The following is a 21959-nucleotide window of genomic DNA, read 5'->3' on the forward strand; positions in this document are numbered from 1 at the left end:
AATAATAATAATAATAATAATAATCTCAGTGCTCCTCAGCCATGCAGGTGCCTCCCGGTCCCCAGGACCTTCCCCTGGCCCAGACTCTGGGTGAGACAGGCAGCATCCCTCAGTGCATCCATGCTGGCCCCATCAGGGCCATGGACTCACCATCTGCCTAGTGCCTTCATCACTGGACCAGCCAGGGTCACGTGCTTTTGGTGTGTGTGTGTGTGTGTGTGTGTGTGTGTGTGTGTGCATGAGTGCATGAGAGGGTGTGCACATGGGGGCATGTGCATCCTGGAATCACACCTCAGCTCTTCATGGGCATGAGCTCCTTGAGCTGAGGACTCATGGGCAACAGCTAGGCTGGCCAGTGGTGGAGATGGCAGTCTACTAGGAGACTTGGGAGAAGGAATAGGTACTCAGCCAGCTTAGACCTTATCAGCCCTGCTGCACAGTGACCCAGCATGACCTCCACAGAGCATGAAGGGCATGATGAGGCAAGGCCTGGGGTAGTCAGATCTCTGTGATCTCAGGTGAGCATATAATGAACTATTTTTATACCTAAAAAAGCCACCTAAGTGTGGGAATCCATCCCAACAGTAGAAGGCTAGGGGTGCTCAGTCATTTTAGGAGTCACTCGGCGGGGTAGGCCTCTGCCAAAACCTGTGTGGTCTGCACCTTTGCCATCTCAGCTCCCACTCTTGTGCAGGGCTGCGAAGCAGAATGCCCTTTAGGCCCCTGGCCAGTGAGCCATTCTGTGGGGAGGGCCCAGGGTGACAGCCCTGGAAGGGTTCCCGGACACTGGCTCAGGCACCAGGGTTGCAGTATAAAGTTCCCTCGGCCAGGCTGCATGTGGGTTTTAGGGGCCCTGACAGGAGGGGATGCTGCTCTAGTGGAACTGCAGGTTCTGTCACGCAGAAAAGCATCCCTTGCGAAGGCATTTTCCAGCCTCTGTCACATTAATCTCCATGAACTCTAGGCCTCATCCAGTTCAATCCTCTTGCTTTGCAGAAGAGGCTGGAAGCCTGAGAGGCCCAGGCTGCCCGTCTGTCAGTGGCAAAGCAGGACGCCCAGGTCCCTTTGCTCCTTGCCAGTGCTCCATCACCCACTCAGCCAGCAGCTGGCCTCTCTCTCTGTGCCCAGCCTGCCCTCTTGCCAGACACTGCTACACCGCTGCACCAGCCACGGGTGCAGCCCTGGGACCAGCCCCGAGTGTCCTGACTGCTGGCCCCCTCAGAAGGCAGTGGGTGGCTGCAGAGCAGGGCCCGGCCCAGTTTGGAAAGCTGGCTCAGAGGCAGTGGCCCAGCCGTGGCCCCGAGAAGTCCCCCTCCTGCCTAACGCCCTGGGTGTTCTTCCTTCTGGCCACACTTCTGTATCGTGTTGTTTTTGCTTCATCTTATCTGTTTCCTTCCAGGTCCAGCTATAGGGCGCGGCTGCCAGGCCTTAGGAGCCCTTGCAATGGTTTTGTATTTCTGTAGACACCAGATATAAACATACTGATATATTTGTGTCCCTCCCCTGCTCCCCCCAGTTCACAAGCCCGATGCACACTCTACACGAAGGCCACTCTGACCTCTGACCCCGTGTTCCATGTGGCAGGAGGGCCCCGCCCCGGGCCAGGCCCCAGGTCATGGCTGCTGGCTGTCTGTGGCGGAAGTCCTTGGTTGTTCCCCTCCCCCCTCCCAGCTCTAACCATTCTGTCCGTCTATCTCGTCTCGTCTTCAGTTTCAAAGCAATGTCATGAAGGGCTTCCTTTCCATGCCTAAAAGGAAACAATATGCTTTTGCAAAGTGGTGGGGATAGGGTCCTTTCGGGTGTCCAGGTGGGCACTCAGAGGAAGCCTCGGGATTGGCTGGGGTGACAGCCAATCAGGAGCCTCCCAAGCCTCGCTTCTCACATTTGCCACCTGAGGCAGTGGGCCGGGCCTGGATGGGCCCTGGGGCCCAGGTAGTGCTGACGCCATATTGTTTCCCTTTGAGGCCAGTCCTGGTCCTCGTCCCCATCCACAGCTCATGCTTTTTGATTTGCATCTTTTTTTGCATGGACATGCCGAGTAGATAAGCAGGGTTTCTGTTCTTTTGGGCGCCTCTGGTCAGATTCTTCTCTTTCAGATCCCGTGTCAGGTCACTAGGTTCAGGTGTGTCATTGCTGTGTCCTTTGAATCCTAAATGAAGGGCATGACCGAGGTGTACAGGGAGATCTGGCCGTGCGAGCATGCGGGGGTGGCAGGTGAGGACACGCTGGTTTCTGTGCCTAGGTCCGTGCAGGACGGCAGCCAAGGCAGCCGAGAGAAGCTGGAGCTGGTGCTGTCTAATCTTCAGGCCGACGTGCTGGAGCTGCTGCTGGAGTTTGTCTACACTGGCTCCCTGGTTATCGACTCAGCCAACGCCAAGACCCTGCTAGAGGCAGCCAGCAAGTTCCAGTTCCACACCTTTTGCAAAGTCTGTGTGTCCTTTCTCGGTGAGGCTGCTATGGGCCCGTGTGTCACTTGGGGCAGGTTAATGAAGACATGTGAAAAATCCCAAACCAGCAGTGACTGAGAGGGGAGGGCAGTGTGTGTCCCCACTCAACAGACCAAACCCAACACCATGCTGTTCTACTTGAGCATTTGGATGACCTGATGCAAAGGCATGGCCTGAGGGGACTGAGTCATGGCTCCCGGAGTGGAAGAGCATCCCCGTGGCCCAGCAGGCCTTTCAAAGCCAGTGGGCTATGCAGCTGTGCCAACAGTCTGCTGAGGGGTGCAGCGGGGCCTGGCCTCCCTGTCCTAGCCTCTAAGCCCTGAACAGAGCCGCTACATACTTGTTCTCCCTTGAACTTATTAAGCTGATGTAAATCAGACTCATGTCTATACCTAGACATCTGAATTGTCCCTTGAATGCTCAGAGCTGCTGCACAGGCCTGGAATCTGGGTGTCAATGGTTCTCCCAGGCCAAAGCAGGCTCACTTTGCAGGAAGAGGGAGAGATGAGAATAAGCATCACAAAGAGCTTACTACCTGGGGTGTGGCATCCAAAGAGAGAAGGCCAGGAGCTGCACCCGATGGGAGCAGCTCAGGTGAGGACAGTTGGGGGCCTCCTGTCTAGGCTAGTGGAGCCATCAGCCAGATCTCAGGAGGCAGATCAGATTCTAGAAGGTCAGTCTGGGAGAGGATGGGTCCATGGGAGACAGTGCATGATGTAAGGGGGCCACCATTAATGTGAATTGAGGGAGCCTGAGGCCTTAGGCATGTCTTTGGTCACAGAAGACACCATAAGCCTCTGTGTGGCCCAGGCCCAGGCTCTGAGGCTCTCCTGGCCCTTTCTTCACAAATAGGGAAGTTCAACTCATGCCTCACAGCCCTGGTCCTTGTGCCAGGACCTACAAGAGCAAAGGAAAGGGCACATGGCAACCTGGGAAGTGGATCTAAGGGACACAAGAAGGGGCTGATAGGGACTATGGTTGCTGGAGTTTGGGTCACAAGGAGATGGGCTCAGAGGGGAATCCAGTGATGGTGATAGGAACAAGAGGTGACCCTTCCAGAGCCCTTGGGTCAGTGGTCCTGCACTCTCACCCCCAGAGAAGCAGCTGACCGCCAGCAACTGCCTGGGTGTGCTGGCCATGGCCGAGGCCATGCAGTGCAGTGAGCTCTACCACATGGCCAAGGCCTTCGCGCTGCAGATCTTCCCCGAGGTGGCGGTCCAGGAGGAGATCCTCAGCATCTCTAAGGACGACTTCATCGCCTACATCTCCAATGACAGCCTCAACACCAAGGCCGAGGAGCTGGTGTATGAGACAGTCATCAAGTGGATCAAGAAAGATCCTGCATCACGGGCACAGGTATGGCCCACCTGTCCCCACCCCTTCTGTCTGGGTTTAGGGAACCCTGCAGTGGTGAGGTCTGCGGCAAAGATGAGGGAAGGTGCTTAAAGCAGGGCCACATGTCTTACCCACGGGGAGTACGTGGGAGCCAGTAGGCAGGAGACAAGGAGGTTGGTCCTGCCTCTGCTGCATGCAGCAAGAGAGAGGAAGAGGGCTTAAGGATGAGTGTCAGTCACCAGAGGGTCCTTCAGAGCAGCCATCCCACCTTGAAGAAGACCCACGCTGACTCTGGGGCTGCAGGGTCTGGTTGGGCAGCAGCCTGGCCCTGCAGGGAGAGGTGCTGAGGACTCTCAGGAGCTCAGAGCCACAGGAGGAGTCCCTGCCGTGCTCTGGCTATCAAGGAAGTGGGGAGCACCTGGGTGGACCAAATGGAACCACTGCACATGCACAGGAGAGAACAGGAGGTCCTTGAAAGGGACTGCAGGAGAAACCAAAGCCAGCATCTGGGGGAGGAAGAGGACAGCTGTGTTCCCGGAAAAGTGCCCAAGTCATAGGGAGCCGTGGGACCAGCCCATTCCAGAAAGCCCTGGCTGGAGACCCTGCTTAGAAGGGAGTGGCCTTGGTTCTCAGGAGAAGGAGCCCAGATGTGCATCTGCAGGAGGGATCCAGATGTACCCAGAGAACAGAGAAAGGGGACAATAGCCCAGAAGTGAGGGCTCAACCAGGAGGAGCAGTGTCAGGGAGGTCTGACCCCAGAGTGAGCTGAGGCCACTGATGTGGATTAGGAGGACTGTCATTCATTGAGAGCAAAGAAGGAGCAAGGTCAAGAGGGATAGACTGGTATTAGGATCAATGCAATTGGGTGGCTATGGGGTGCATAGATGTCTCCCCCGACCTAGCCACTGAGCCCAGGGGAAGGGTGTCCTTGGACTAATCAGGTGGGGAGGGGCAAGAGTTGTTTGCAGAGGAGTAAAGTTAGGTTGAGCAGTTGGTAACAGTGGTAGCACAACACACTGTAACTCCCAAGCCTATGTCCCAACCCAGAGCTCCAGATCTCTGTCTTCAGTCACATGTTGGGGATTTCTAGCAGAGGGGCCCAAGTCCATGTCGCTCACCAGGCCGAGCCCACTCCTCTTCCTGGGTTCCTAATGTGAGGCCAAGACGAGCCAGTGTCCTTCACCTAGTTCCCATTCATTGGTGACAGTGCTCATTTCTGCCTCCTTCCTTCCCCTTAGATGGACCCTCCCCACTTCCAGCCCATCCTACCAGGATCACTGCCATTGCCGCCTCAGTGGTTTCCCTGCCATCCATCTTGCTGCCTCCAAATCCATTTTCCAGGCTATAGCCTCAGTGTTCTTTCTAAAGAGCAAATCAGATTGTGTCCCCACGATTTAAAGCCCTTTGTTAGTTCCTACATCGTCTTGCAGGAGAAGCTACACAGTCCTGGCCAGCAAGGTAGAAGGTCAGCCAGTCCTAGCTCTGCCAGCCCCTCCGACCTCACTGCTCCTAATTTCCCCCCTACCCAGCAAAAACCTTTTGCATCCACAAGAAGCAGCCCCAGACAGTTCCCCAAGTAACCTGCTCCCGTCCGCGCTCCCACACCCCTGCCCATCCGTGCACACCCAGCTGAGATGCCTGCTCCATGGTGCCTGTCACTCCTGTGCCAGTCAGAGCCCTACATAGACTCCTGTTCCTGCTCCCATTAAACTGTGGACACCTTGAGGTCAAAGAGGGGGTCCCATTGGTCTGTACCCCCAGTAATGAGTTAATGCACAGCCAGCGGTGGTCACCAGCTGTTTGCTCAGTACCACCAAAGTGAAGCGATCAGCACAGCTTGCCAGACAGCAGAGGAGATTCCAGTCAGCCATGAAAAGCCTTCAGCACAGGAAAGAGGGTCCGGCTGCGCATGGGAGACAAGGCAACACCCCAAAAGCAGTTGTGGCATTGGGAAGATACGGGCTTCACAGTCACCTCACAGCTGCTGTCCCTAAGCTCTTCTGGGTCCTCCTGTCTGTTCCTGAGTCACTGCCACACTCATCTCTTCAGGCTCACGCCCTCTGGCTCAGTGCCACCCGCCCCCAGCAGCCTGGCACAAAGCAGGGCCCGTGACCTGGGCAGCATGCAGACTGGAGGTGCAGGTGGGATGAGTAGACAGTCCACCCTGAGCACCTGCTACCCTCCTCGCCTCTCTGGTCAGGCCAGGCTGGGTAGTGTCTTCATGTCCGAGCCACACACCAAGCCAAATTTTCTGGCGGTGGGCAGCCACCGCCTCTTTCCTTCTTGATACAACTCACAAGCAGGCTCCTTCCTGGGAGGCTGAGTCTGTGTCCCCCTCCCCCACAGCACGCAGCTGAGCTCCTGGCCGTGGTTCGCCTCCCCTTCATCCACCCCAGCTACCTGCTCAATGTCGTGGACAATGAGGAGCTGATCAAGTCCTCAGAGGCCTGTCGGGACCTGGTCAACGAGGCCAAACGCTACCACATGCTGCCCCATGCCCGCCAGGAGATGCAGACGCCCCGAACCCGGCCCCGCCTCTCGGCAGGTATTGGGGGGCAGGCATGAACACCCCAGTTGCAGGCGCTGAGGGTCAACTCGGCTGGGGGTGGTCCCTCAGAGAAGAGCCAGGCACAGATGTTCCTGATGTCGGAGTGTGTCCCAAAGGTGCCCATCTGTGTCCCTGCAGGTGTGGCCGAGGTCATCGTTTTGGTTGGGGGTCGTCAGATGGTAGGGATGACCCAGCGCTCGCTGGTGGCTGTCACCTGCTGGAACCCGCAGAACAACAAGTGGTACCCCTTGGCCTCGCTGCCTTTCTATGACCGGGAGTTCTTCAGCGTAGTGAGTGCCGGGGACAACATCTACCTCTCAGGTGAGGCCCCTCAGGGCTGGGTGGGGACTGGTACAGGGCTTCCTAAAGGGGCTCTGCCCACATGGCCAGCCTGAAGGAAGCCAAGGACCAGGATGTCTACTTTGCAGGCAAAGCCTTCTTCGTCTGACCCTGGGGCTGGGCCTGCCATCCTTGGACCCTTCTTCAGCCCCTGTCTACTCTCTGTACCCCTAAACTGCCTACAGGTGGGATGGAATCTGGGGTGACATTGGCCGATGTCTGGTGCTACATGTCCCTGCTCGATAACTGGAACCTGGTCTCCAGAATGACAGTCCCACGCTGCCGGCACAACAGCCTTGTCTACGATGGGAAAATTTACACCCTGGGGGGACTTGGCGTGGCGGGCAATGTGGACCACGTGGAGAGGTGAGGAGTTCACAGTGCTTGGGTGTCTTTCCATGTTTACCAAAAGCTGAAATCACATCACTCCTCCTCCCGGCACATCCTCAGTGTCAGTGGCCCAGACATTCAAAGTCCACAATGCCAGGCTCTTCTAACCCAGTGGCAGGAGGGGACCACAGCATGTGAGGCAGACAGGAGGCATCTGCTTCAGCCTTCCCCAGGCACTAGATATGCACACTTGTCAACATCGCACTTCAGTGTCAGACAAGACGGAGGTCCAAGAGCCTTTGCAGAAAGGCATGGGAGGGGCTGGCTAGACTGTGCAGGCAGGTCTGCTCGGGTAAGCCCAGAGGCTTGCCAGGATTCTGGGGCAAAGCTGGAACCCACGGCCAAAATGTGGGCATGCTGGGGGCAAAGTCTTCTTGTCCCTGCCAAGCAGAGGGTTACATGCCAAGGACATCCCTTTCTCCTCCGTTTCAAATATCCCAGAAAATCTGTGATAATTCAGGGGAGGTTTGCCACACACAACTAAGCAATTTGGGGACACAGTCTGGCCATCTGGAATTCTCCAGAAGAAAATACAAGCCCAGGAGCTCAAGATTCACGTGTGTTAGCCGCCCTCTGCTGGAAGTCTGAGGCTGCTTCCTCCCCAAGGCCTCTGTCAACTCTAGGTCAAAATGGGCCCTGGGGCAAAGGCTGGGGGTCAGTGAGATCCTCTGCTCTGAGCCAGGCGAGCTGCTGCTACTAGAACAGAAGCCTGGGAAGAGCTGCGGAAACCCGCCCAGATTTGTGGGGAAGCTTCGTGATGCAGCAGCCTGTGAAGCCTCCAGTCCTGCTTTGGGAGAAGTTAGTGCCCCAGAGAGTGACAGGTTAGGCTGACCTGGCCCATGATTACAACCTGGGTCACAGTTAAAGTCACCAGAGCCCTTCTTCCCTCATCCTTCCTGCATCTGGCCCATCCCGTAAGCCACCACCAGAAAACACACCTTCCTTTGTCACATCCTCCTGCTGTGAAGCCACACACCCTCAGTTTGTACCCCAACCCTGTGGCTAATTGGACATTTGACAAATGTTACAGCAATGATGGTTGCAGAGTGAGACAGGCTCTGAATGTTCATTGTGGGCTTTTAACTCCCCCAAGTGGAGCCCAGAGATGGCTGTGTAACAACATTTAATTGTCACATTGATTTGAAGATAATGGGGAATCCCTGTGTGATTATGAGGGCATTAATACCAGACCAGCCTGATGCTAGGGGCCTTCAGTGTGACCTGCTATATGGCCATGTGTGCTCTAAGCCTTCCAGAAGCAGCTTCCAATCATTTGTAACCCAAAAATAAACATGTAAAAACGGAGACATTTCCTATGTAGAAGTAAACTGAGCTGGATCTGTCATTCTGTCTTACTTTTGTCAGCTATTTTTAATCTCCTAAGACACTGATTACTCATTTTGCAAAGTTATACTTGTTGATAAATGTGGGGATTTGTTCAAGGATCAAATGCAGTGACTAGGAGGTAGAGACACACTCCACCTTGCCTGGGCTCTGCAGAAGTTCTGGTATTGCCTGAACCAGCCTCCCCGGGGGGCCTCAGCCTTCCTGCTGGCTGGGGAGCCCAGGAACCCCAGTGGATGGAGGAACAGGCTAGGATAGCAGCTCTGAGGGTCCCAGAACCCTTCCTTGGCCCACAGGGATCTGTTAGGCAGAGAGACACCCCTGCTTCCCAAGGAACAAAGCCCCTGTGGGTAATTGCATGTCCGTGCCCATGGTAGTAATGTGAGAATGCAGGGTGACAGGAAGGTCTGTGTAAATGGGGACAGACATGAGGGCGCTTTGTTCCCCAGGAAGCACTAATGGTACAAATTGCTATTATATTGATAATGAATGGAATATATGATGCATTATAATTATATTATATTACTGTATCACAGGAATAGAGCAAGATTATATAATTATAGATTAAAACAACAGTGCCGTAGACAAACCTGTATTATATCATTATATAAATAACTGGGTCTAATATTTTATAGTAATATATTGCAGGAGCTGTGGTTACTGGATAAATGATAGCGGAGTGCCTCACTCTGCGGGGTCATTTGCATGTCATTAGCATATCCTTCTCAAGCAGGAAGCTGACAGATTGAGCTGACGGGAGGGCCCGTGGCTTGGCAATCAGCCACCTGGAATAACAAGCTCTCAGGAAATTTGTGTTTGTAGGAATGTGCCATTATATCGAAAGACTGAGGACTTAACAACCACATAATCTTCCTCTGTCTCCAGCTCCTTCTGCAGGAGCTGTTTGGATCTCTGCCATATTGGTTAAAAAAATAGATAGCTGAACTTCAGACACTGTCCAGAAAGACACTTAACTCCACTGCATATTAGCCTCGTGTCATCCGTCCGTGGCCGAAGGGAATCAGCCTTGCTGCCCTTTCAGAGACTTCAGCCTCTCCTCAGACCCAAGCCGAGAACTGAGTGCCACGTGGCTGTCCCTTAAAGAGAGACCTCAGGGATCCCAGGCCTTGGCCGGCCTGCTTAGTCTCAGTGCTACTGTTCTCAGCAGCTGTTTCCCATCTCTTCTCCCATCTTGCCTGGCGCTCTTGCTCCAACACACCTCTATCCTCTCACTTCGCTACCTTGTCCTACCTGAAGGTTCAGCAGAGCTTTTCCACTGACCCTTTGCCTCTCCACTCTGCCCTACTGCAGACCTGTCCACTACACACCGAAACCTCCACCCTCTACCCAGTCCTAAGTGTGCAAGGCAGTCTTTTGGGGTTTCCTTCCTCACTCTCAGGAGCAGGTATTTCTCTTCCTTGCCTCTCTCTCTGAGGCTTCCCATAGACTCCACCACTGCTTGGGCCAAGTGATTTCCCAAAGAAAAAGGGGGCCACCAGTCAAGAACTCGGGAGTCTTCCCGTCCGCACTGCCACTGGTGCCCCACACTTGTGTCTCCTTGCCTTTCTTCCTCTCTCCTGCCTACTCGGGACTCAGGTTGCATCTGCTGCATCTGTTGGGAGGCTTACAGCATCAGCACCACCCTACCTTCTTTTTTAAAGATGGGATCTCTACGCTTAAAGTCCTGGGCTCAAGCAATCCTCCTGCCTCAACTTCCTGAGTTCTGGGATTATAAGTGCCTTCCTGAGTTCTGGGATTACAGGTGCAAGCCACAGCACCCAGCTTCCCCTCTTTCATATTCAGTGGTTCCTTACATGCATGGAGGACAGTTACCCAAATCTAATCAAGTTCCTTATATAAAAGTTACATGCCAGGTGTGGTAACATACCTGTAATCCCAGCACTCTGGGAGGCTGAGGCTAGAGGTTCAAAAGTTTGAGCCCAGACTGGGAAACTTAGCAAAACCTGGTCTAAAAATAAAAACTGAAAAAGAGCTGGGGATGTAGCTTAATGCTATGGACCTGGATACAATCCCCAGTACTTTAAAAAAAAATAAAAACATAGTATTTGCATATAACCCACACATATTCTCCTGTATATTTAAAGACTTCAAATCACTTCACCATTAACCATCATAATACAATGTAAATGATATGCAAATAGTTCTCATACTATATTGTCTAGGGAATGATAAAAAAAATTTCTACATGTGCAGTATGGACAGGATTTTTTCCCCAAATATCTCTGTATGTGGAGCTGGAGGGCTGACTACATATTCAGCCTTTCCTTATCCAGTATAGAAACTCAACACAACCCCCCCACAATAAACCAAAGCCAGTGTGTGCTGGAGCTGGTTCATGTTCACTCAATTTCAGGAGCTCTACAGGCCAGGTGTCAACCACAGCTCTTATTAAAAGTTAAGTCATATACTTACAGATATGCAGAACAAAGACAATTCATGCTCGCAGCTCAGCACCTCCTAGGTGTCTGCTTTCCTGCCCTCTGCTCTTGAGGGCCCATATGGCTCTTGAGCTCCAGGGAAGATTCTAGGCAGTGGTGGCAACAGCCCCCCCACCCCACCCCTTTGGCAGCTTGTCCTCGGACAGTGGGGAGGAATTGCAGCCTGGATATCTGGAAACATTACACCAGGACTTTTTCCTCAGGAAGGGAATCAGTAAGCATTTGTCAGCATCCCGCCGGCCCCTCTCGACTTCATATTCTTTCTGGTGCCACCTCCTCCCCTCTTCATCACTAAGTTTCCTCCAAAAAGCCTCCCCCACCATCCCCAGTCCCCACCGTGGAGCTCCCCCACTTCCCCTCTCCACTAGATGCGGTGGCCTCTGCATCCCTTTCCACCTTGAGCACCCCCGTCACAGGACCACTGTGACCTGCTTGGGACTCCGTGCCCTCTCTTGCCATCCTCCACTGTTGAGGCCCTCTGCCCTTCCAAGTGCGGCAGGTGGCTGTCTGACCCACCCTCTCCTCCTGGGCTTGTTTCAGCACTGCTCTCAGTGGCCAGCACACACCTCCCCCCAGCGGTCCCCAGCCCAATGTCCCCAACTTCCTGTGTGTGCCTCAGCTCTGATTTCTTTCATCGTGCCTGTGACCCCTAAGCTGACTGCTCAGTGCAGACTCACACACTCCCCACCCCTCACACACCCAGCAGACTCTGTGAACTCGTTAGAACTGAAGTTGCTCCCCTCCCCTAGCCTTGGTGCCCTGTCCCGGAGTCGTTCCACCTCCACCCCACCTCCCCAGTCATCCTGGGCAGCTCTGTCCCCCTCAGTCCACATCCAGCAATGATCGGACCCTCCCAACCCCCTCTCCTGTTTCCCTTCCTCATGCTGTTGTCATCCCTTGGCCCAAGCCGCTGCCACATCTCGCTTCTCCAGCTTCCATCTAACAGCCTAACTAACCAGTCTTCCTGCTTCCTCCCAGCCTTCTCTCTCGCACATATCTCCATCCTGGAGGTGCTGTGACCCCTGTAGTCCAGCTTTGAGCATGTCTTTTCCCTGCGTAAACCTTCAGGCCTGCCCCACTGCCTATACCCAAGTCCCATTCTCTGAGTTGGGCACAATGGCTGCCTAATCTACCCCAACCTCTGGCCTCTCCAAACTGCTCTGAATTTCCCCAGTGCCACTGTGCCCACCCCTCTCCCTCGTTTACAGTGCTTTTGCACAGTGCACTGGCACCCACCAGCTAGCTCCTGCCCACTTCCGGGCCCAGCCTAGTACTGCTCTAGGAAGCCCAACCTGCCCATGAGAGCAGGCTGGGGCCTGCTGCCTGCACCCTAGTCCCTCTCAGCATCACCCTACTTCCATCCCACACAGTAACCAGTTCCTGCCTGCCTCAGTTGGCCATCTTCCCACTAGGCCACCAGCTCCTCTGGGGCAGGAGTGGTGCGTGGCTCACCCGGTCTCACCAGGTCCAGCACAGAGCCTGATACACAGTAGGCGTCAGTGGAGCATGGTTGTAGGAAGGGCAGGACTAAGCTGGAGAGAGAGGGCCAATGGGCCCAGGGCTGGGCACCCTGAGAGCCAAGCTAGGAGGCAGAGGCTGACAGAGACTGGACAGACAGAAAGGCGCCCCCTGAGGCTCAAGAGGAGGCCAGGACAGACTCATCCCAGCATCCCCACTGTGGACTCACCTCCACCAGGGACACTGAGGGCAGGAAGCAGATGGCTTTTGGTTGTGGCCCTCACAAGACCCCACTCCTCCTCGTACAGGTACGACACCATCACCAACCAGTGGGAGGCAGTGGCCCCCCTGCCCAAGGCAGTGCACTCGGCAGCAGCCACCGTGTGTGGCGGCAAGATCTATGTGTTCGGCGGGGTGAATGAAGCAGGCCGAGCTGCGGGCGTCCTCCAGTCGTACGTGCCACAGACCAACACGTGGAGTTTCATTGAGTCCCCAATGATCGGTGAGGACCATCGGTCTCCTTGGCCGGAGCCAGCGGGGCCCCCACCTCAGTGACTCATTCAGTCTCCGCATCCCAGACCAGGGCCAGTTCTGCAGACCTGGTGTGGGGTGTGGAGTGGGTGCACCCCAAGCCTAGGAGTAGCCAGGGATGCCAGCACATGCAGAAGGGCAAGCCCCTGCCCTGGCCTGTCCTCAAGCCCAGGAGCAACATGTTGGGTTCTTTCCAGCTCCGGGGGTGGGGAGGGTGGAGAGAAAGGGGAGGGAAGGCTGAGTCTTGACCACCTGCTCTGCTGTCCTCACAGACAACAAGTACGCGCCTGCAGTCACGCTCAATGGCTTCGTGTTCATCCTGGGTGGGGCTTATGCCAGAGCCACCACCATCTATGACCCAGACAAAGGGAACATCAAGGCAGGCCCAAACATGAATCACTCTCGCCAGTTCTGCAGGTAAGGGGCTGTGGAAGGGGTGGGGAGACCACAGGGGAGATGTGATCGCAGGGATGGGTGCCAGCACCAGAGCGGAGCATGGCACGGTGGCCAGCTGAGCTCCAGCTGGAAATGAAGTGGCTCCTGGAGGCCTCAAGGCCACCCTCCTGCAGTCACAGATGAGGGCAGCGCTCACTTGGGATGACTTGCCAGAGCCATGCAGGGACAAGTAGCTTCCTGGGGAGATGCTCAGGTCGCTTGCACGATCCCCACGGCAGTGAGGACTTGGCCCAGTGAGAAGCATGAGGCTCGGCTGCTCCGCTGTCTCAAAGGCTGAGTGGGTAAGAGCACCCGATCTGTCCCTGCAGGGCACAGGTACAAGGCCCATGTATGGTGGCTCCACAGCCGCCCGGTGCTACAGCTGTGAGACACAAGACTCCGCTCTTCCAGCCCTGTCCTTTACTGAACCAAGAGGAACAAGGAAGGGGAAAGGGCTCCAGCCAGCCCCCCATCAGCAGTGCCACAGCAGGTCCTTCTTGAAGACACCTTGTGTCTATGCAGAGGGAGCCACCAAATTCTCAGTGTGGAAATAGCACAAAGCATGTATTGAGTGCCTGACATTTACTTAGCGCAGCTAGAAAACATGTAACGCCTACTCCTAGCATGTCACGTGACCTGGGGCCAATAACTTCCCTGCTCTGGGAGGGTTCTGCCTGCAACCCTGGGCCGGATGACTGCTGAGTTCTCATTGGCATGGTGTCTATAGCTCTCCAGCTGTCCTTTTGTGGACATCATCTCATAGTGGCAGCATGCAGAACATGGTTGACTACATACACTTTCACTGATAAAGGCAACCCAGGGTTGGGGGCCGAAATGAGAAGAGGGGAGAAGCCTGAATGTCGGGGGGAGATTTACACAGTGCCTTGCAAGAAAAGCAGAATAAAGGCTGGCCTTACAGGGAAGGTGGCAAGGACCCTGGGAGGCAGGAACTGCAATAGAGCAGGCCGGACACTTCATTGTTTCTAAAAGTTCCAGACAGATGTGTTCTAGACATGTGCACTTCAGAAACAGGTGGAGCCTTTAAAAAGCCCTGTGTCTGATTCCAGGGCTTAGCCAAGAAGAAATGGCCCACCACTGAGCAAGAGACCTCAGGGCTAGAAAGATGGGTCTGGACGTCATGTGACGGGATAACCAAAATGCATCAAGGGAGTAAGTGCAGAGAGGGGTGAGATGCTGGGCCAGTGATGCAACTGCTGATCGGGGTGACAGGACTAAGCCAGTGAGTCCCCCACAAGGACACTGAGCATCCTGCAGGGCATGCCCGATCCTTGCAGACATGGGCAACAGCAACCCTAGGTCAAACATGTTAAGGGATTCAGCAGGAGGGCTGGACTCTGAGCCCTTATGCAGGGGAAGAATGCTCCGTCAGTCGGCGAGTGTTCAGTTACATGAGGTCCTCATTGTGCTGTCCCTGGCACTCCTGTGAGTCATGTTCCCAATTTGATTTGAGCAGAAGGAAGGCTCTGTGTGTACAACACAAAAAGACAATAAAGGGCCAGTGGCCTGAGCCCAGTGCCTGTACAAGAGGTGGCTTTTCTGCTAGTGTCGCTTGTCTCTCAGCAGGGCTGGAAAGTTAGTGAACACGAGTGTTTCTGTGTGCAGAATAGGGTAGCACTATGTCCTGGTCATGCCTAGAGGACAGGTGTTTTAAGTTAGTCTGGGCCACAGGGCAGAAAAGGGACCACGTGACCTTTGCAAGAGGGTGCAGACAACCTGCAGCAGACATGGCACTGGGAGTCTATCTCCTGGCCCAAGTGGGAGGTTCAAGGCCTAAATCTCTGCCCACTTTCCCTCTGACAGTGCCGTGGTGCTCGATGGCAAGATTTACGCAACCGGAGGCATCGTCAGCAGCGAGGGGCCTGCCCTGGGCAACATGGAAGCCTATGAGCCTACTACCAACACATGGACCCTCCTTCCCCACATGCCCTGCCCTGTGTTCAGACACGGCTGCGTGGTGATAAAGAAATATATTCAAAGCGGCTGACATCAGCAGAAAGCCCATGACAAGACAGTGGACAAGTCTGGTGAGGCAAATGCTATACACAATGATAATTTTCAGCAACACCAATAAGAGGCCAATAAAACCCAACCAAGGAACTCACTGCGCTAAACATTTTGAATACTCTACATTGAATGTAGAAAATCATCCTTGCCTTTGGGTGGCGCAGGGGCACAGTGCTCAAGGCCACAGGAAGCGGAACGCGACAGCCAGGGCTCGCTGGCTCCTGTGGAGGCGCTTGCTCCGAACAGGGGCGCTCGCTCTGCCCGGTGCAATAGTTTCACATATTTTTCAACTGGGAGAGAGAAGCTGTTTTTTTCCTTCCTGCAGAGCAAGCTTGATCCCTAAACCATCATCGATCAGTTACCTTACGACAATATTAAGCATCAGGCTCTTTGGGAATAAGATCAAAGTGTCCTTACCACTTTGATTCCTACTTTCGTTTTTTAATCAATCTACACTTTCAGTGGCCGAGAGAAAACGGGGGACAGGACTATGCAGCAAGGCCTAGGCTGCTGGTCCCTGCCAGGACTGAAGAGAAATCCAGCCGCCCACACAGAGCCAGGGGTGGCAGCCGCAGGGACTGCTGGGGAGACGTCATCTGTCCTTCGCGGGGTTTTCTACCATGTTTTTGCTGGAGAAGGACAAGATGGCTGTGCTAGCTTTCTCTTATCCAATATGAATTATTTAGATTTCCAAGGCATTTTCTTGATAAACAAAAGGCTATTTTTAAGTACTGAGAGAAGGCGGAGGCCACAAGAGGGATGTTGTTGTGGGAAATCCCAAAGCTCTTTGTAGGTAGTGCCAGAGGGGGTATTTGCTCTCGTTTTTCTATGTGCAGAATAGAGGATCTCTCCTGGGGTGGGCCATGCCCCCGCTTTATTTTTGGAAACAGTATCTCCCAGACAGCCCTGCCAGGACTGTGCGTCACAGAGGCACCGTCAGAGGAAGAAGGGCCTATCTAGAAGGACACAGTTGTGGCTCCTGACCCCAGTCCAACTCCCTCCATGAGGGAGGGAGGACCCAGGCCAGGGGGAAGGGATGGAGTGAGGGAGGGAGAAGAAATGTCTACAAAGCACAGGAGACTATTTTTGATATTTATAGCTATATATTAAGGCACCTGCCACAAGAGCTCTCAGGATGGGGACAGCCTTCTTAGACGAGCCATGACAGCCAAGGCCTGAAGGGCGTGAGCAGAATCACTCTTCTAGTGGCATATTAACCGGAAGAAAGGGAAGCCAGGAGGGAGGACATGCTGAGGCTCAGAGGAGGAAGGCCTTATACGCTGGTCCTTAGACCCTCAAACCTCACCCGGTCGGTCATCAGTTTCCATTCCAGGGCAGGAAGCAGGCCACCGCCACCACGCTGTTTAGTTGAAGTTGGTACCAAATACACATATACCATTTTTCTATCTGGGAAGTCAGCTCACCATCACTTCATGAGAAGAATCATTTCTAAGGAGAAAGAGAACATGCTTCCATCGCTCAGTGTTTGCTGACACAAAATTCTAAGCCTGATGTTGGGCACCAACTTCTAGCACTACAAGTGTGGCTCCCACTTGGACAAGATACCGAGCTTCGTTATGCAGTTTTTAATATTATTTATTATTTTAAAAAGTAATAAGCACAAAACTACATACATTGTATGTCATTTAAAGTATTTATGTCAAACAGGGTGCAAGTGTGAACCCAAGGACTGGAGCACAAATTCCTAACTGCCTGGGGCAGGGCTAACGTTAGCATTGGTGTGTGTCTGCCTCCAAGGGAGGTGCTAGTGGTCACCAAGACTCCACAGATGACACTGAAATTCCATTTCTCTCCTCATCTATCACACTGGAGCAAAACTGGCTATTTCTGTGAATGATAAAACAGGGTTCTCTGTAATGGTATTGTACATAGTATATGTTTATTGTTAAGTTCTTGTTATATTATAATAAATATATTTATAGATCTAGACTCAGAAGCCAATGAGATGCCTTTGTGTGCCGTCATCTTTGCTACACCAACATGAAACCCTGGGCAGGCCTGGTCTCCCTCTACAACGTCACCTATCAGGATTCTAAAGACCTCCATGCAGATTTTGATGATGAGAAAGGACAGGCCTCCTCAGCAAGCGAACAGAGAGAGCTGAAAAGGAAGCCAGCAATAAAGGGCAATGGAAGGTCAGGGTTAAAAGGGACCTGCAAGCACTCCAGAAGTGACTCTGAGGACATTCCTTTAGCGTAAGGTCTCTTCTCATTATACTTGTGCTGCTTTTAGTTTAGTTTCACAGCTAGCTTCCCACTTGGTCACTCCTATGCCTGGGACCTTCTGTTTGTCTTTATGACCATGTCAGAATCACACTACAACTTCCATCATCACCCTAAAAAGAGACACACACTTCCTCCAGGAAGAACAGCAGTGTGGTTTCCACCCTAAAATCTAGTCAGGGTGATCTTCGTGTTTTCCTCTGCCATGCCTGAAGGTTCTTTAGTTTGTCATCCAGACCATGTTGCTTTGCCAAGGACACCCACGTAGGATCCCAAGGGCAATGACACAGAACGCCAGGTGGGACGGCTCAGTGTCGGGAACAAAAGCTAGCGTTCACAGACTGGTAAGAAGGTAGATGCACTAGTGCTGTCATCCTCACAAACACTCTCCACGTCCGTAATCCCCAAATCTTACCAAGGACTACTGTCTCCTTGAAAGAAAAACCTGAAACAGGGTTCAGAGTAGGTGAACAAGGAGGTCTCCTGAGAACTCTGCTGAGGCCTTGTGCTGAGTGGACAATAAGCATCTGCAGTATTCTTAGGCACAGCAGTGCCAGAGGAGAGGATAGAGGATGTCTACAGGTCAGCAGCCGCTGAGAGCTAAAATGATAACCTGTGATAAAAACCAAGCAATAGTTTTGTTAGCATCCTTCTTGTCTACCTCATTTTCCTAAATCAAAGGAAATGTTCTCTGAGTCTATGGAGAATCTGTGTATTTTGCACTTAACTGTGGTCGCAAATAAATTACATTTCACCATGAAAGACATGTGTGTCCACTACATTAGGACCCCACGTGTTGTAGTTACTTTTCTTCTTGATGAGACAAAAATACCTGACACCCAAAGTTAAAGGGGGAAGGTTTATTTAGCTCATAGTTTGTAGAGGTTTCAGTCCATAATCAGCTGGCTCCAAGACAGGGTGGCGTGACAGGCATCATAGAGGAGAAACAGTTCACGGCAGCCAGAAGACAGCAAAAGCAACAAGGGAAGGAGAGAGAGACGAGCCTCTTTCTGTCCCTTATGTTGTATGCAGTCTACGCGGAATAGGATAGGGCCAATCCAATCAGTAGACTGATTCAGCAATCACCCAGCCTTAATCCCAGCGCCCTTAATCCTAGTACTGCACCATGAATCAATCACGTACTCCAGATTCAGCCACCTCTGAAACCACCTAACTACCCCAAGTGTTAAGGCACACCATCATCCCTGGCAAGGATAGTGAGAAAATTCCTTGTAATAGATACAGTGGAAGAGAGTTCATGCTGTGTGTGTGTACTTTTTTAAAAACTCATAACCAAAATAAGAGAATATTCAGAAAAAATATTTGCAGCCTGATTGACAAAGAGTATCTTTATTAAGGAGCCCAGGTAATGCAACAAGAAAATGTTAAGTGATTCTAACGACTAAGTAGAAATAGGTACTAGACCTAAAAAGGAGGAAACATTGCCAGTAAACACACAATAAAAAGTTCAACACCAGTAATTATTGAATAATAGGGGAGAGCAGGGATATAGCTCAGGGGCAGAATCACCTGCCTAGCAAGCACAAGGTCCTGAGTTTGATTCCTAGCACCACAATAAATAAATAAATAAATACATAAAATCCAAATAATGAGACACCATCTTCTACCTACTAAATTATCTCTCTACATCTAAAAATAGGGCAGGGGATGTTCCAAGAGCTCATGAAGAGGAGCAAGACTCTTCAGTAGTGCTGAGGGCTCCACATATGGACAGCAGTATGACAGATGCCACATATCGCCATATAAGGAAATAGTAAAGCTATAAAAATAATGCCAACTATTATAATCATAATATAATAACAACTACCTCCTATTTTTGACACTGATAAGCCAGTCACAATGCTAAGCACCTACGCCACTGAATCATCTATCTTTCTACAAGATAGATACCAAACACATTTACCAGTACTGAAAACACTTATAAGAGGAAAAGCAAGATTCATATTTGTATATGATTGTGGTTCAAGATATCTATCTAGAGAACAGATGTACAGTCATAAAACCCCTATTATAATGATGGGGTTATAGGTAAATTTTCTTCTCAAAAAAAATTTTTTTTTGTCTTTTTGAGACAGGATTTCACTATGCAGTTCAGGCTGGCTTGAACTCACTTTGCAACCCAGGTTGGTCTTGAACTCCCAACAATCTTCCTGCTTCAGCCTCTCGAGTGCTGTGATTATAGGCATGTGCCACCATGCCCGGCCTCAAAATTTTTATAAAGCAGTAATACCACTTTTATGATAGCAATAGACATACTATACAAATATAGATGTAAGTATAGGTAAATACATACATTTTTTTCTGGTACTAGGCATTGACCTCACGCATACTAGGCAAGCTGAGACACATTCTTAGCCCACATATAATCTTTAAGTAATAGTCAGAAAGTACTTTCTCCTCTATATTTCAGGCTCAGACATTCTTTTATGAAGATCACCATAAGCAATGTAGAAATTAGAAAGGATTCAAATGAAGTAACCAAGGGAATTACAGTCAGAAAAGAGGGTGCTATGCATAAGTGCTATAACTCTGTAAAAAGTTACCAAGATCTTTGTGGAGGTCTTCAGCTAAACCTTAATATTTATATAACTGTACTGAGTACCCAATTTTATCCTCTCAACTACCCTAAAATACACAGGGCCTCGTTTTCACTCTGTAAAAAGTGAAGGAAACAATCAAACAATCTGATGAAACAATCTCTAGAAATTAAGCAACTGTCCCGTGGCCAGCAGGCCATGCCTCACGTGCTCTGTGTCCACTGTCGAATTTGATCCTCATAACGATCCTGTAGGAGATGGCTCTCCCCAGCACACGTGAGCCCACAGGACTCAGCAACTTCCAGCGGGTAGCCTGCAGTCCGTCAGTGAGACTCACTGAGAGAGCAGCGTCTGCACTAATCACATGGCCTCCCTGAGGCTGCCTGGAGTTGCTTACAACAGACCAAGACTCCTTCCTCCTGCCCAAGCTATCTCAGAAACCTGTAATAAGAAAACAGACCTCTGTGAATGGCCAGGCATTCAGCTCTTTTAGAAACGGTCCTCTTTAGAAGTTTTTCAAATGCCTGGTAAGAGTCTCAGCTACACACAGAAGTCTTTGGAAAGAGTCCACTAAGGTAAGATGTCAGAGCGCCCATTGTTCCCTCCTTTGACTCCTCCTGTGAGCCTGTGCTCTGTGACGAACTCTGCAAGAGTTCCTCACATTCCTGTTCCCTGCAGCCCCGGGCTGGGAGAGTGCAGGAAGGGGAACAGCTGCACCATCGTCAGCCTGAGAGGATGGTGCCCTCCACACTTGGGAGCAAGGGTTTCCCCATTAAAAGTGGTAGAAAGAAGACCCAACTCCAAAGAGCTGGGTTCTTCCACACAATGGCAAAAATAAGACTTGAGATTTGTTATTGGGGATAGATACAAAGAGGAAACTGAAGGATCTCTTTACCAAAAAATACATAAATGAATAAAAAAGGTAATTTAAAAATGTATACCTTCCCAAATGTGCAACCAATGAGCTGTGCTGCCCACACTGTAACATCTCCAGGTCCTCAAGGTGTCCTTCCTCTTAGGAGAGGAGGCCAGCCTCTGAGGGGCACGCATGGAGTCAGGAAGATGGCGTTTTCTGCAGGTGAAGACAGACCTGCTGTCTCGCTACACGGTACCTTCACTGGCAAAGGGTGAAAGCAGATTGGCAACATAAAAAATGTTTCGAGCTATGAAAAAGTCCAGGCGAGGCCACACTTCGTGTACTGCTTTAGCCATCCCTGCAACTATAGGTGACTCAAAGGGCTACAGTATCATTTACTAAGTACAGAATCCCTTCCATCTCAGTGAAGCTGCCCACTGCTCAGGTGGAAATCCAGCCCTAGAGCCACCAGTTCTGCCTCCTAAGAGTCACAGCCCTGGGGCTCCACATCCCTGTCGGTAAAAATCATTCCCTGAGGCTCTTCACCTCACTCTGGGTCCTAACACCACTGCCTGATCTTTACTTGCCCTCACCGTGGCTACAGCCCTCGATTTATATTTTAATAATAGTACACTAACATATAAATCACGTATCATGAAATTCACCCTTTTAAAGGACCAATTCAGTGGGCTTCAGTGTAGTCACAGTTGAACAACCATCACCTCTATCAAATTGTAAAACATCTCATCACTCCAAAAATAAACCTGTCCCCCATCCCCCTGTCCCCACTCCCAGGCCATCGATTTGCCTGCAACAGGTGTTTCATACAAATGAAAGCATGTAAGACTTGATCTTCTTTCTGGCCTTTTTTACTTAGCATAGTATTCACAAGATTCACTCATGGTATAAAAAAATAAAAGTTGGGGCAAAAAGAGTCTCTCATGTTGTAGCATGTACTGTATAAGTACTTTCTTTTGAGTGTTCCAGGAGC

At 51.6% G+C, this 21959-nt stretch overlaps 1 protein-coding gene across 3 annotated transcripts in view; it reads left to right on the top strand.

Moving 5' to 3' along the window:
• The window catches only part of Klhl29 (kelch-like family member 29), a 205665-nt gene extending 188387 nt beyond the window's left edge, over positions 1-17278 (top strand). For all 3 annotated transcript variants that reach the window (XM_013522637.1, XM_005400361.2, XM_005400364.2), the window contains 8 exons: positions 2243-2445; positions 3544-3803; positions 6129-6327; positions 6469-6651; positions 6855-7035; positions 12629-12822; positions 13124-13268; positions 15108-17278. In XM_013522637.1, coding sequence (XP_013378091.1) covers positions 2243-2445; positions 3544-3803; positions 6129-6327; positions 6469-6651; positions 6855-7035; positions 12629-12822; positions 13124-13268; positions 15108-15291 — 1549 coding nt within the window. In that variant the 3' untranslated portion in view covers positions 15292-17278. The remainder of the gene's footprint in view (positions 1-2242; positions 2446-3543; positions 3804-6128; positions 6328-6468; positions 6652-6854; positions 7036-12628; positions 12823-13123; positions 13269-15107) is intronic.
• The last annotated feature ends 4681 nt before the right edge of the window (positions 17279-21959 follow it).

The sequence above is a fragment of the Chinchilla lanigera genome, unplaced genomic scaffold, assembly GCF_000276665.1.
Source record: "Chinchilla lanigera isolate Chin_1 unplaced genomic scaffold, ChiLan1.0 scaffold00068, whole genome shotgun sequence".
NCBI lineage: Eukaryota > Metazoa > Chordata > Mammalia > Rodentia > Chinchillidae > Chinchilla > Chinchilla lanigera.